At 34.7% G+C, this 15,555-nt stretch overlaps 1 protein-coding gene across 23 annotated transcripts in view; it reads right to left on the bottom strand.

Moving 5' to 3' along the window:
* Positions 1-15,555, bottom strand: part of CNTLN (centlein) — a 275,279-nt gene that overhangs the window by 112,914 nt on the left and 146,810 nt on the right. For 22 of the 23 annotated variants that reach the window (XM_032675070.1, XM_032675063.1, XM_032675068.1 and 19 more), the window contains one exon: positions 13,013-13,207. The exons of the other annotated variant lie outside the window; for it this stretch is intronic. In XM_032675070.1, coding sequence (XP_032530961.1) covers positions 13,013-13,207 — 195 coding nt within the window. The remainder of the gene's footprint in view (positions 1-13,012; positions 13,208-15,555) is intronic. 23 annotated transcript variants of the gene reach the window in all.

The raw sequence follows: 15,555 nt of genomic DNA, 5'->3' as shown, positions 1-15,555 counted from the left end.
ATATTCTTAAGACAAATACTCACTTCAACAGAGAAGACAGGATTTGGTACAATTACGAGAAGTAGACAAGCCAGGCATTCAAAAGAATGCGTCAAAGAAAACTGGACTTCATGTTCGTTTGACCAAAACCTGAGCACTATATACAAGAAAAAGAATCCGACAAAACTTAAAAGACAGAAATATGCCAGTAGATAAGTGAAATGTAGTTATGCTTAAGTTAGAATTGTTTTTTTTCACCTGAACTTTATTCTTTCTTCTTAAGAAAGATAAATACACTTACCAACTAGATACATCTTACTAATTTCTCCACTGCATGTAAAAAAGATTTCTATGTGTAACATAACCTTTATAATTTTCTTAGTAAATCAAAAAAGAATCAACAAATCTGTTATAATTTAAATTCATGTTACTGTTACTTTAAAAAGTCAACAACTGTTAAGTCTTCATAAAATGGTTTACATTGAAAATGACCTTTAAGATCATCGAGTCCAACCTTTTAACCATGAACCTCATGACTTTAAAGCCATAAGAATAACACTAATTTAGCTAATGACTAATTTCTTACTGTACCACACTTTTAAATTCCTTCTTTAAAAAGTGAAATGTAGAGTACTTTGAAACATAACTCCATTCAAGAGTGATAAAATACATCAAAACCCTCCTCCCTATGTCATGTAAGTTCTGCTATTGACCTTAATAGAACCAATTTGTTTTGAAGTTATTTTTCCACTCTTTTCTTCTTCCAAAAGAGAACTCTAAAAATTGCCATACTGTGATACTTATTTGAAATAAAATACCATAAAGGCACAATTTCTAGTAAACCCCTTACAACAGTCTCTGTGCGCATGCCTATACAACATATTTCTTGGAAAACTAAAACAAATAAATAGGGTCTTACATCTTAACTTACACCTCAAAAATGCCTATGCTTTTACCCTCAAAATATTCAGTGTATCATTGTTACCTAAACATATCTTGCTATATTATTTGGGTCTAGAATATCCTCAAAACTTGCTCAGTTTTTTAAGTGTACCTATGAAGTTTCTTCAGTTTCAGGAATTCTAAGAACCCACATGTAACCCGATGAGATCCATTTAAAAACTGACATTTTGCTTATCAATGAACTCCAGTTAAAGAAGAGGCAGGTATAATTTTCTGTTAAATTTAACATATCCTTTAATACTTGAAAAATATTCTTCTAAATTTCCTAGCCTAGATTTTTACTCAAATATCAAGAAAATTTTAAACATTAATTTTTAAGACATGAAAAGAAGTCTTTCACAGAGTTGGATAAAATCTCTCTGGTCTTTTGTTTCAGATTCATGTATATTTAACTTTATACTACTAGCCTTTTTGTTATAGGTATCTTTGTTTAGGAGGGAAAAAAAATTACTGAACCCGAATTATTTAGTGAAAGATTTGGCTATCAAGAGAACCTTAATTCCTGCTGTATAAAATAAAACTCTATGAATGAGCCAGAGTTCCCAAGATTTATGCATGAAGAAGGAAGGGCATTTTTACAAGAGCAAGTGACAGGATGAGGAGAAATGGCTTCAAACTGAAATAGGGTAGATTTAGATTAGGTATTTTGATGAAATTCTTCACTATGGGGGTGGTGAGGCACTGGAACAGGTTGCCCAGAGAAGCTGTGGATGCCTCATCCTTTGAATTGTTCGAGGTCGGGCTGAATGGGGCTTTGAGCAACCTGGTCTAGTGGAAGGTGTCCCTGCTCATGGAAGGGGGGGTGGAACTAGATGATTTTAAAGTATCCTTCCAACCCAGGTCATTCTATGATTCTATGAAGTGCAATTTCATCAGATCCTCCGAAGGAGACATGGCCTTTTCTTGGCTTTTCATTTTCTAGCTTTACATCTGAACTCTAATTTCAGTGTAAACATAATGTTGACCCTCTTCACAGTCTATCCATCTACATGCCAAGTGTAGTTTTCTTTCAAGTCTATGGATCTTGGATTAGACTCTACCTATATTACAAGGTCTAGCCTAACAGAGTAATGGTTTCTTCTTTCAAAGAGCAAAATCAGTTTGTAACATATATGCTATTTTATTAAAAATCATGTGTCTGTTATGATATTGAAACAACTTACATCCAAAACATATAGTCCAAATAAATGTCAGAGGCTTATTTATGTTTTAAACAAAAAATACAATCAAGAAAGTAGTTATTTCTACCAAGCAGATCTCTCACTATTCTTACACTTACACAATGAGACTGAGGTGATGTTTTCTGGATGCATTAATCAAGATGAAGCATAAGCACCATCTTTGCCACAAAGCTGTACCACATGGGGAACCATCCACTGTACTTAGGGAAAACAATCGAATACCACTGCTGTCAGCTATCACAAAGAGTACATGCAATGTGGAGAAAATACAGCTGTGCTCCATCACACTTCTATTCTGCATGACTTTCCTGAACAAGCAAAAGAGCAGGTACCAAAACACCAGATATCTAAGAGCTTCAGAACTAACAACACAGCCTCATGTGTACTTACAGTTCAGACTAGAGGACACATGTACAGTCAGAATGTACAGTATTTTTGACTTATGGCACCCAACCAGACCATGACCCATACCCCCAAGTTTACTTCCAGGCAAAACTCTAAGAATCCGGTGCCACGTGCCTTGTAAAGCCATGATGCACAAAATGTTCAGAGACAGTTTATATATAAGAAGAATATATGAGAAATAAGGTTTCTTCTTATTCTGTTACTGAATTACACAGCTGGGCAGCTAAGTCAGAGGCAATGGTCACCACAGCATCATTTGCAAACTCCTTTCTGCAGCACAGAAATCCCAATTGTCACAGCCTTATCTCTGTTCACTGCACATACATCTAGGATGGGCGACATTAGCAAACTCTCGAAGAGCAACTTACCCAGCCTGGACCTTGATCTCATGTGTCCCCATGAGCTGCCAAAAGATGCTAAAAGCCAAAAAAGGGTTTACACCATCCATGCACCCTCATAACATTTATATTTGGCATCCTCCAAAATTCACATGAAAATTAATATGAAATTAATACGAAAAAGAACACACTGATCATCTTCTAGAGAAGAACAAGGAGGTGAAAAGAGGATGCAATTCCTTTCTGAAGACCATCAGAAAGATTTCCCGAACCAGGTATGACTGATTTATTTTATTCATTAGGGAAATCAGACCTCATGGTATAAAATTAGTGCTCCAAATTATTGGGGAAAATATGCAATTATAAGATAAGAACAAATTTTTAGTCTGGAAAAACATTCAGAAGAATCATCACTGGAAGTAACAAGACAAGGTTGGATTTCATTAACCCTTTTTGTTATATCAGTCACTCATTTCCTTATGTATTTGTTGGAATAGCAACTTTTTAGCAGCAAGTACACAATAAAATTGGGCATTTTTCCCATTAAACTGATCAGAGAACAGCAAGCAAAAATTCAACAAGTATTGCTGAACATCAGTACTATTTGCTTTAATACATTACAATTAATAGACATTATAAACAGAACATAACACTACAGAAGCCCAACTAAAGATTGGTTAAAATATCTTTATACACTTGGAAGCAATGCTTTACAACTATGGCTCTTAGAAGTTTCTATTAAGTTTTATATAAGTTTCTTTTTCTTCTCTTTTTTTTTCTTATGAACTCTTACAGCATCTTCTCTAGCATTTTCATGTTTAAAGAGCTTATTAATTAGTTACCACAAGATTCTACTTGATTTTACTTGACCAAGTACTCGAAAATGCAGACAGCCAAGATATCTTAAGATATGTGTGTGTATATATATATACACACATATTCACACTGTAAGTTACCAGGTAAGTTTAAAAAAAGCATATTTTTCTGAGTTACATACTCAGTACTAGAAAGCAAAAAATGTAAACCTTCAGCTGATGGTGAGGCTGCTCCAAAAAAATGCAGCTTTGTTATCTGTTGAACTATTACACTATTATCACAAGTAAAAATCAAACCTGTGCACTAATTGTGTAAACTAGGGAATGGGCTTGTTATGCATTATCATCTCCGTACATTAGAACCTCAATCATACTCAAACAAATTCACTAAAGTGTGGTTTTCAATCTGCTAACTATGCATTCCATAATAGCCTGTAATTATTAAAAACTGACAAGAAAGCTACGCCACCTGTGTTTATGTGAAGCCAGGTAATGAAAAAAACAACAACGCTGTCATCACCTCTCAATTCCTGATTGCATTATCAAAACTGTAGCCGAGTTTGGCATCTGGGTGTGACCTTGTTAACTGCTAGGGTAATTAAATTTATTCTATTGGGAAAAGGGATGATAAATTATTAGCAAGAAGATTTTGTTCACATTTTATTAAATTGGCCTGTCAAAGGGTCGGCCAAATTATCAAGGGCCTCATTTATTGGAGGCCAGCCATATTGCCACATCTGTTACAATTATTTATAATTTCAGCAGTTGAAAACCAACTGAGTTAGGCATCCGCCATGTAAAGTAATTTACAAATTATCTGATGAGGGAGTGTTTTAGCTTCTCCCTCATTTCTAGCCAGCAGAAAGCCGCGCTGTAATTACAGAACACGATTAGGTTCTTTAGGGAACTTATCTTGCACTCATAGCCATAGTAAGATGCAGCAAGAACATATGGAGGAGCTTGTGCTTCTACTCCCTGAAGCTCGTGACCCGCCTGCCGCTGAGCCCTTGAGTTGAATTTGAATGAGAGTGCCATGGCTAATGTTCTACACATGCACCATTTATGCCACAAAACAAATCGGATCACTGTTAATTATGAAGCAGCTATAATCAGGCCTTCACATCTGTGTAATGTGAAGCGCAGTAGGCTGTATTCCAATAATGTATGACTACCTTTGGGTCGCAAATTGCGAGCCATATTGCCTCAGTAGTAGTTACTGAATTCAAAGCAAGTCCTTTGATAAAAGCCCATCACAAAGATATTTTTATCCATTTTTTTTTAAACACAAGCCTTTCTTTATCAGCTATTGACCAGAACAGTTAAAGCATATGGCACAAGTTCATTAATGAACAGTAGCACACAGCACTCTAATTTAATGAAACCACTTGAGCTATAAAAATCAGATTTAGTTAATTCCCTCTTTCTCTTTTTTTTTTCTTTTCTGCATTTAGCCTATACCCTGGACTCCAACATAATGTCATGGGTGATCTTGCTGTAAAATATAATTATTTCCTTGTACATTTATAAACAGATTTTATTTTTTAAGAGCCTGAGCATTTTGCAACACAGAATGAGAGGACTGAGGGTGTGTATGTGGATGAATGAAAATAAACTGAATATTGGAAAGAAATGTCCAAGTAGTTTCCTCTTCATAACCCAAAATTTAACCTCATAACAATTAATAGTCCATATGTCATTTCTATATTAGAAATTATTGTCTGGAAGCTGTCTTCTAACAAAAAAATATTCTTTAATCAGTAAAAAATCTTTCTGTGAGAAAGCAGCTAAACAAGCAGCACCCAGATGGCAAACCAGCTATAGTTTAATTAATCCACTAAAAGCCATTCAGTTTTCAGTAAGGGTAATGTAATTTTGAATAACTGTAGGGAAAAAAAAAATCACTAAACGTTCCTAAGTTTTATTACAGCAGTATGAATAGCGCCACAATAGAGTAGTTAAAGTTGAGTTGCTCTTTGCATTATAAACCCACATTATCAGTATGGTGATCCTTTTTGATTATTCTACATTGAAAATAGATATATGGAATGTTAAACTAAACTAAATGAAAATTAATCTATTCTTCAAAACAGCTTTTTTTTTTTGTTTCTGTCTTTTTAACACTCTAGAACAGGATGTAGATTAGTTTTCAAAACTTATAGTATCTTCTTAAAGTACACTGCATTTCTTTCCTTTTTTAAAGTAATTTCAAAAGCTGCACAAACCACTATTCCTTATTTTATAGACAACACATGCCTGCATCCTGGCACACCTACAACATTGCAGGTGGAGTCCCAAATTGTCATAGTTAAACACACCCAGGTGTAACTAAAATTGCATTTTATGGTGATCAAGTGCTACTATACTGTGATCCCACTAGCAACAATGACTCCACAGACTCTGTTAGACAAGCTATAACTCTACACAGCTTTTCTGAGGACAAGCACCATTGAGTACCCAGTCCTTTGTATGTGTCTATATTATCCCACAATTGTGCAGCTCAAATAAAAGACTGTAGAAAAATAACAATACTGTATTTTCTCCTTTCCATTTTGTTTAAAAGACATGTATACAGGACATTGTTAAATGTAGTCTCATGACATGCTAGTATAAGAAAAAACATTTGGAAAGTAACAAATTATTATTGCTTCTTTGACTAAGAAACAACCAGACATATACTTACACTAGTTTTGTTTGTTTTTTTTTTAAAAAAGTGTTTAGCTGGAAGCTACCATAAATAATTTGCTATAAAAAATAGCAAAAATTAAAATGACATCATTAATATTGAAGATCACACATGTTGTAACGGTAAAATTATACTTACCTATGTATTTCAAATACTAGAAAATACTGATTCTTTACTATTATATATTTACACACAGAACAAACTCAACTTTACAAACTATAATCTATACCTCTCCCTATTATAAGGGTAATAATCACCAAATAACAGTTAGTTTGCAATTAGGGGAATACAACCATTTGAAAAATGTTATTGGTATTTTCCATCATTAAAGACTAATTATTTACTTATATATAAAGTTATATACTCATATATAAAGTTTTGTCACGTAAATTGGTCAATTTCAGTTGCATATTTCTTCTTCCATTATTTCAAAGCCTGAGCCTTCAAGCAAACAGTGATAAAATCTTTTGCTTTCCTCACTGCTGCAGTTACACAGCTCTAATGACCACTAGCATTTCATCCTGTCCTGTACAAATAACTTTATACTACAGTATTTATTAGTTGCTTTAAAAAAAATTACATTTTGACATCTTTGTGATGATTTAAAGTTATTTTTTAATTAGTTCAGTATTTCTAAAAACAGAAAGATATTTCTGTCAAGTTTTGATCCATAGAGGGTGCAAGCCTGAGAAACTTTGACTAAAAATAAATTAAATATGTTTTCTAACAGTAAAGCCAAAATAATTTTAACATATAAAGCATTTTGTTAGGAATTAGTTTCAGTAACTGAAATTATCATAAAATTATAAAATGAAATTTACAGCACCACACTTTGAACAGGATATCTTCCTCTTTTTATGCTGTCTCATTAACAAGAAACAGAAAATTAAGCCTCAAACATGGACTTTAAATATTCATAGTAAGATGGACTAAATCTAGAACCACTAAAACAAACTATAATTACCCTGTCCAGCTAAGTTTTTTTACCATTTATATTTCAGTCAAAATCAGTATTTCAAAGACTCTACTATAGAAGCCTAATAAACTGAAATCACTAACATACTGATGTTTAAGACAAAAGTAAGTTATACTCTGAAAACAAGACTTGATAGATTTTTGTGTGGCAATAATGGATGCAGGGTTTTTTGATATATTTTCTTTACATATTTCACATATGAATCTAAACTTTTATTTTAGTTACAAATCAGCTTTTTTCCCCTCTAATCTTCAATTACATCTATGTGCAGTTTCTACTTCATTGTTTTACTGATGTTTTCTATTCGAACTACTTGTAAAAGCTTCATAATGAGAAATAAGTGGAAGTAACTCTGTATTAGGTAGAATGCCCATACCTGTCAGATGTTACAGTTACAAATAAAAAAAATTACATGTCTTTTAATTACTGTTCTTTGATCAAGTATCACCTCTTAATACAGTCTTTGATGTCTGCACATGTAAAAAAAGTAGGAGTTAAGGTGGAAATTACAGCTTCAGTTCAGAAAATATATTCAAATACTTACTATTCACATTGGTAATAGTTATGGTATACTAATTGTATGACTAAAGGTATGGTATACATCTCAGACCTAAAAATGAACACCAATAATGAAAAAGAACCAAAACAATTACATGGGATAAAATTAATCAAGCCCCACAAGCTTATGTCTTGAAAATTATTTAATTTTTTTTTACTGTGTAGCCTGAGCATAGATCCAACTAAAATAACTTCCAAATTCAAAGGTGGCTAATCTCTGAGCAGAGATCAGGCATTTGAGAGCTGCTGAATGCACACATTCTAACACATAAATAGAAATTTACTGTAAAGTAGACTCAAATTCTTTATGACACACATTAGCAGAACAGGCAAAATGAAATGAAGCAAAAGTTTGCCCTCACCAACAGAAGTGCCACACTGACTAGATTAAGATTACAATATTTTAAAAAGGCATCTTTTACCCTTATTGAAAGAAAAAAGATATATTCTTGCTAATAAAGCCAATAATATAAAACTCATTTTTGTCTGACTCTGATGTAATCTCAACAGCAAGAAAAGTTCAAATCCACTAAAAAGTTAGTGCTAATATATGCAGCACTGATGTATACTAGCTATTGAATGTCTGAAGAAGATACACCAGTGCTGTCAACAGACTGTTAGCATGTCCCACCGGATGAACTTTCAGCAACTCATGAATCTCAACATGCTCAAGAAATCAGTATTTATAGCAGAAATAAAATTGCACTTAAACCAACTTACTTTTTTAGGAAGGATTGTTTCATGGAAAGGTAATAGGAAAACTTGTAGGTGCCTACATTGTTTTAGTGTTCTGTTAATTAAGCCTCACTTCCAAGTCCATTGTTTTCTAATGTTGCAGTCAAGAGGTAGCAGAGTAAGTTAGGAGGCTCCTCTTAATCATGTTTAACTTCAGAATTTCACAAATGAGCAGAATTATGCTTATCTAACAGTTCAGAGAAGGAGTGATAGGTAATCACCTTTCTTCCCCTGCAGAAACCTCAGCTGTGGAAACACACAATAACCTCTACCTTTCTAAAATTTATACAAGATAGTGAAGTTGGTGATGGGAAATTTGTCTGTCATCAAAATGCAGCCAACAATGAGCATTATGATACATTCCCAAAAGGCACACTGTAGCCTTTCAACCAGAGCAGGACTGCACGTCAGTAAAATTTGGGATACTTGTTATAGCAGAATGCAAGAATGTTAGTCAAGAGAAAACATTAAGCATATTAAGCACATACTGCTTCAACATCTCTCAACAAACCTAGTAGCTACGTATCCTAATGAAAGACATTTCCTTCTCGATGAGTCTGCTCAGTAACACTAATCATTTGTCCCACCACAGCCTGGTTTAAGATTAATTGACTGAAAAATGAAGCTTCATACACTACATTTAGCTTACTATATTACATTCATTATCACAAGTTGTCTACCTCTGCTTCCTACCTTATCTTCTACATTAGGATTGGTAAATAATCTGACTGAGCTCATGACAGATCACATGAATGTTCAACTACTATATATCTGCAAAATGTCCAACTGAACTTACATTCACTAACGAAAAAGGAAATTCTCTATGAAATATGGCAGGAAGCCAACAGAAGGTCATAGGAAAATAATTATCTGCACCCATGTTCACCATTAAGTAATTTAGGACTGCTTCACGTTTAGATGCTAATCTACATGGAGTATACTGGTGAAAGCACTTCACGTTCAGACACCACTGGAAGAAGACAGGGAATAAATCAACAAACAGTAACAATTCACCCACGCTGGATGCAATTAATTTAAAATACCCATAGGAAATCAAGTATAAAGTTGAATCACTAATGTAGATTGTCGTTACCTTTTAAAATAATCTTACTTTTGGCCTCAGAAATTTCTTTAAGTTCTTTAAAGAAGAAAAGAAAATTGATCCAAATCAAATTTTCTACTTGGATTTGAAGTGCATTTCATGAAAGCTCTATACTAGGAGCTCCTAAAGAAACCCAGCTGCTGTATTTTCAAGGGAGAAAAAATCTTACAGTTACAGAATTACTGTAAATATAAGAAATAAGTAATAGCAATAAATGCTTAGTTTACTCAGTGGGAAAGAGTCACCTGTAGTGTCCCACATGTTCAAGAAACATAGGAAGACTTCCCACCAGACCAGGTTGCTCAAGGCCTTATCCAACCTGGCTTTGAACACTGCCAGGTTTAGGGCATCCACAACCTCCCTGGGCAACCTGTTCCAGCGTTTCCACCCTCAAAGTAAAGAATTTCATCGTAATATCCACCTTAAATTTCCCTTCTTTCAATTTGTACTCGTTACTCCCTGTCCTGTCACTACAGTTCCTGACAAAGAGTCCCTCTCTGGCTTCCCTCTAGATAATGGAAAGTTGCTGTGAGGTCTCCATGCAACTTTCTCTTCTCCAGGCTGAACAGCCCCAACTTTCTCAATCTGTCCTTGTAGGGGAAATGCTACAATCCTCCTATCAACTTCATGTCCCTTCTTGCTCCAACAGTTCCCTGTCTATGTTATGTTGGGGACATGAGAACTGTACACAGCACTCCAGATGGGGATCTTGCAAGAGCAGAGTAGAGGGGGAGAATCTACTAAATTGTCACACAATATCCAGGCTTGGTAATATAGGTGTTGTATATGGAGGAAAGCGTTATAAGATCACTTCACAAAGACAACCAAGGCCTCCCTAACTTCAGGAAAAATAATCCAGAGACATAATGAAAGCTTTTAAGATAAAAAAATCAAATCACATGACAAAATAAACTGTAAAGAATTCCTCAGAGCCATATAATATGATGGAAGCTCAATGATTTATTGAGAAATACAGCCTGAGAATTCAAAAACTATGATCCAAAGCTGCATGGAGACTAAGTTTATAATGTTTCAAAAAAAATCACTAAAATCTTCTAAAAGAAAAACACCTAAATTTCAAGACTCAGGAAGAGGTCTGGAATACAACAAGATGTAAACACTTCACAATACTTAAAAGAATGTATTTTATCATTTGTGAAACAAAATTGTTGCATCATTAGATTAAGTGGAACTTTAAAAATCATATAAGTACATGTGGCAGTTTGAGCCACATTAGAAATCCAAAATCCAATTTCCAGGCTTCCCCCACCCCTTGCCACAATTTATCCCAATACCGGAGAGAAACTTTCAGGCCAGAGGCTTCTAGAGGGGGAAGGGGAAGTATATACATTTATTTTACACAAATAAATACTATACAAATTAAAGGCAACTATATATATATATTATTACACTTCTATCAGTCCTTTTAAGCCCCTCCCTTTAACTTTAGTCCAGGAAAAGCCTTCCAAGGCTGATATGTAATGCAGTCTCTCTCGTGGGAGTGTTCGGGGCCCCTGAGCACTTCCTACCAACCTTCTGCTGTTTGCTGCAGTTTTTCCTTTGAAGTCCATGAAGATAGCTATGAGTCTGTCCTCTCATACCTCAGTTCATAGGCTGCTGTAGTGTAGTCAGTTTATCAACATATGTATCCTGAAATTCCATTCCTCCTCCGGGTTTTCTGCTGTCCTGCGTTTAAATCACTGTGAAGGACATCCTCCGGGCCTCTCTCCAGTCCATCTCTAATTTCGCCTGGGGGTTTCTCTTCCCCTGGCACCGAGCTGCATTTAGCCCATCCACTTTGGCTCTGCTCCAATGCTGAGCCTTAAAATCCACTCCCACTAAACAGCGAGAGGGAAAACCAGCATCCTTCTGCAGCCTGGCTGCAAAGGGGGGGGAAGAAGAGGGCCTGGCTACAAGGCCTGCCTCTCTCTCTCCTCGCTTACCAGTTGTTTGTGAGTCGCATCCCTCACAAACATGCACTCATTCCAATGCTGCCTCCAACTCTGGCCTAGGCAGAGTTGGGGGGCCACAGGGCTCCCCTCTCCCCCACTGGACAGGAGGAAGAAGGAGCCCAGCCACCCCCTGGCCCTCTCCACCTACACGCAGCAGACACCAACAGCAAAACTGCCAACAGCTTCCGGGGCTGTGATATATGATTTTGAGCAGAAGCGAACAAGATGAGTGGTGACTGGTTCTCCAGGGAACGCTGCCCTGGCACCCAATCATCTCTGAGCCCCTGACTCCTGGGGGGGCCATCTCAAACTATGACAGTACAGAATAAGAATCTTACAACAAATAAAGTTAGAATATTTATTCTGGAAAGACTATCAGAACAAATCCAGGAGATACTGCATTCTGTGTTTTTTGTTTTACAGCAGGTTACTATTTACACAAATCTTGAGCAATTCAACATTATGGGTTTTTTTTAATATTCAACTTTCTTATTAATATAATCTTTGATTACAGATGTACCTTATCTCACCATGCTAAGCAAAGTTTTATATTTAACAACCATTATTACCTTAATTATTTTCACTTCTTTACTTAATCAAGGGAAAGAGTGTTAGTAAAACTGAAACTCACACGTACACCTCACTGATGTATCTATGGAAGACACTAAGCAACGGTGTTTACAAAAACAATGTGGGTAGATAATTTCAAAGCCTTTCAAACTCTCTTCAAGTCAAAAATTGGCCTTCGGAAAATGTCAGGAGTATACATGTAAGACCTGGAACACTTGTAAAGTTGGAGGCCTGTTAGATGGATGCATTTATGGTAATAGTTCCAAATGGCACACTAAAGCTTAGAAATTTTTAGACAAATACTTCTCTCCACCATAAAACTTTCTTTAGATTCATGATCTCTAATTTATTTGCACGGTCAGGAAAAGTGTAACAAATCAGAAACAATACAATTTCATTTTGATAGAAGAAATTCAGATACTTCACAATTTTTTCAGTGAATTTGTTTTCAGTAACAGTAGCACTACGGTTTCACTTTTATTTTTGGTATCTTTATTAGAGAATATAAATAAAAGTCTTGTTGAATAGTGACACCATTACTCTTTTTTCTCCCCATGACAGATTTAATTCTGAAGTAGCTTTGATTAGCAACAGCAGAAATTGTTACAGTACTGCAGCAGCACAGTTGCATGTCTGTTTTTAAAACAAAACAAAACAAAACAAAACACCAAATTGCAATTTCCTTTAAAACTGTCTGATACAGAAGCTTAATTTAAACGAAGAAACAACTTTTATTATTCTAGAAGAGGACTCACCTGTACCTGATATTTTGGAGAAGAATTCTGATGTATTGCATTAGAAGCATTATGTGCTTCCTGAAGTTGCACTTGCAACAGACAAATTGTTTTATCTTTTTCAAGTAAGTGATCCTGAAGAGAGGCACAGCTTTGCTGCAGCTGAGTTTCACTTGTTTTAACAGTTTCAAAACATAAACTCAACTCGTTATAAAGCTATGAGAGGGGAGAAGAGAAACACTAGGATTAAAAATAAGTCCAATGCAGATAACCACATTAATACAGAAAGTATAATTTAAGTAACTTATCCACAAAGATCACCCTCTTTTTTACATTCAACAATTTGTTCACACTTGACCTCCTGCCTCCTGTCCAGTTCTATACATTTCAAAATTGCAACAATCACTGAAACTTTAAGTTTGAAATAAGTTTTCCAGAAAAATACAGCTCATAGTAGAATATTATCAGTTTCAGTTGCTTCTCTATAGCATTTATCAATAGAAATGGCCATCTAAAAATCAGGATTGATTTTACTTCTTGAACGGTTTATATAAAATACAGAAAATACAAAAGGAAAAGAAAATCCCTTCCTGAGAATAGGCAAAAAATTTAAAATATCCGTTCAGGGAATTAAATTAAAGGAGCAAGAATACCAAATACCATTATTGTCTTTTATAAAGTAGTTTCATCTTTTAAAACTAACATTTTAAATATAGCTCGGATAGAAATACAATGAATCCACTAATGCCTATTGCATTTTGTATGAAGTGTAAAATGGTTGTGTAATTATTCTGTGGGAGTTTTTTTCACATTAACTATAAACCCCAGAGGTTATACTGTATGTTCTTATCCCTGGCTGTTGTACAACTGTTTCTTTCTGAAACCAGAATATTATATATATATTTTGCAATTGCTTTAGAATAGACTTCACACATACAAAGAATTTTTAAAACAAGTTCTAAAAAACTAGCAGTACATGCCATCTGACAAAAATAAGTTCTCTTATTCTTGCAAAATAAGTTAATAACCACCCCATATCTCCATTGTTACCCATCTTTTTCCGTTTAAGCATCTGAACATTATTTAAAATGATTCATCGTTAAAAAAAGAGAAAAAAAGAGTTTGGAAAATAAACCCGTATAAACAGTACAGATTCTAAAGGAAATACATGACTGCACCTTTACTAGCTAACCATACATTCCTTCCTCTCTTCATTCCAGTCCTTCATTCCTTTGATTGTCCTTTTTTCTCAAAATGAACAATATACCCTCTGACTATTCTACCATAAAATGATCTACAGAAGGCAGGAATGTACACCTGCAGGGAACAGTTTTCGTTGGAAAATCCATCTCTGCCATTCAATTAAAAAAAAAAATTAAATATGAAAATACGTTTGTAAGCACAAGAAATTGACACAAGATATTTTACTTGTAAAAACACTATTTTACTCCTCATTTTACCCCTTGTGTTGCCAGTTTTATTTAAATTCTACAATCCTTTCTCCCTTTCATCTGTTTACATCACTTAGAAGTTAAAGCCTTTGAAAAACAGTCACAACTTTTCAAGTGGTAAACTGCCTACCTAACATTTTCTGAGAAATTTGGAAATAATAATCTCCCCTTTCCTTCTTCCTAACATTTTCTACTCCCGTGGTCTCTCAAAATCCACTTAGGACAAAGTAAATTACTTCTTGCCTATTTCCAAGGCAGATCAGAGATCATGTCTCTCAGGTAAAATTAATTCAAAGTCCAGACAGATTGATATTTCAAATGGCTCCAAGTCATTAAACATTTGCATTGAAATTTCTGTGCCTACTGAATCTTTCTTTTTTATTTAAGAATGCTTACATCATCTCTAGAAATGCAAGTTGAAGATTAGCCAATTTCTTATGAAAAATCAGTAAGTATCTCACAGGAAAATAAACAGTTCATTTATCAAAAACTTGCATTTTTAGATAATATCCTTCCAAATGAATGGAACATCAAGACACAGTTACTTCCAGCTATAACTATATAAGCTCATTAGCTAGATCATCCTGGTATGACAATTTGCTGTTTTTATGACTAGAAGTACTTAAATGGTTGTAATTATAGTATCTGAAAGGTAGCATCCTAGTAAGATGAATGGAGAACATCAAAAATATGATGTCTTTTCCTAGTTGGCAGCTGCATCCCCTAATGCAGCTAATGGGTATTTTTGGTAGTCAGCATTTGTCAGGGCAAGACAAATAGCACATCTTTTGACTTGCACAAACTTTTCCAACCTTTCCTGCTTTGAAAACAGTACTAAAACACAAAACACATATATTTCAAGTACAAAACTAGCTAAAACCTATGTGCCAAAAACCATTCATACTGTTCATCTCTTTACACTAAGGTTTATATATTTTTCAAACACCACCAATGTACTATTTAATAGTACACAGATTCTTTTTTTAAGGAATTTAACATCAGGAATTTTCAAAATTAAAATTATCTGTACAAAAATAAATAGTTTCATCTACTGTCCACAGACAACTGTAACAGCTTCTAAATTTCTATTTGGATCCCCATATTTTCTTTTAC

This window comes from Chiroxiphia lanceolata, chromosome Z (genome assembly GCF_009829145.1).
Source record: "Chiroxiphia lanceolata isolate bChiLan1 chromosome Z, bChiLan1.pri, whole genome shotgun sequence".
In the NCBI taxonomy this organism is placed as follows: domain Eukaryota; kingdom Metazoa; phylum Chordata; class Aves; order Passeriformes; family Pipridae; genus Chiroxiphia; species Chiroxiphia lanceolata.
This window is presented reverse-complemented; position numbering and strand designations above follow the sequence as displayed.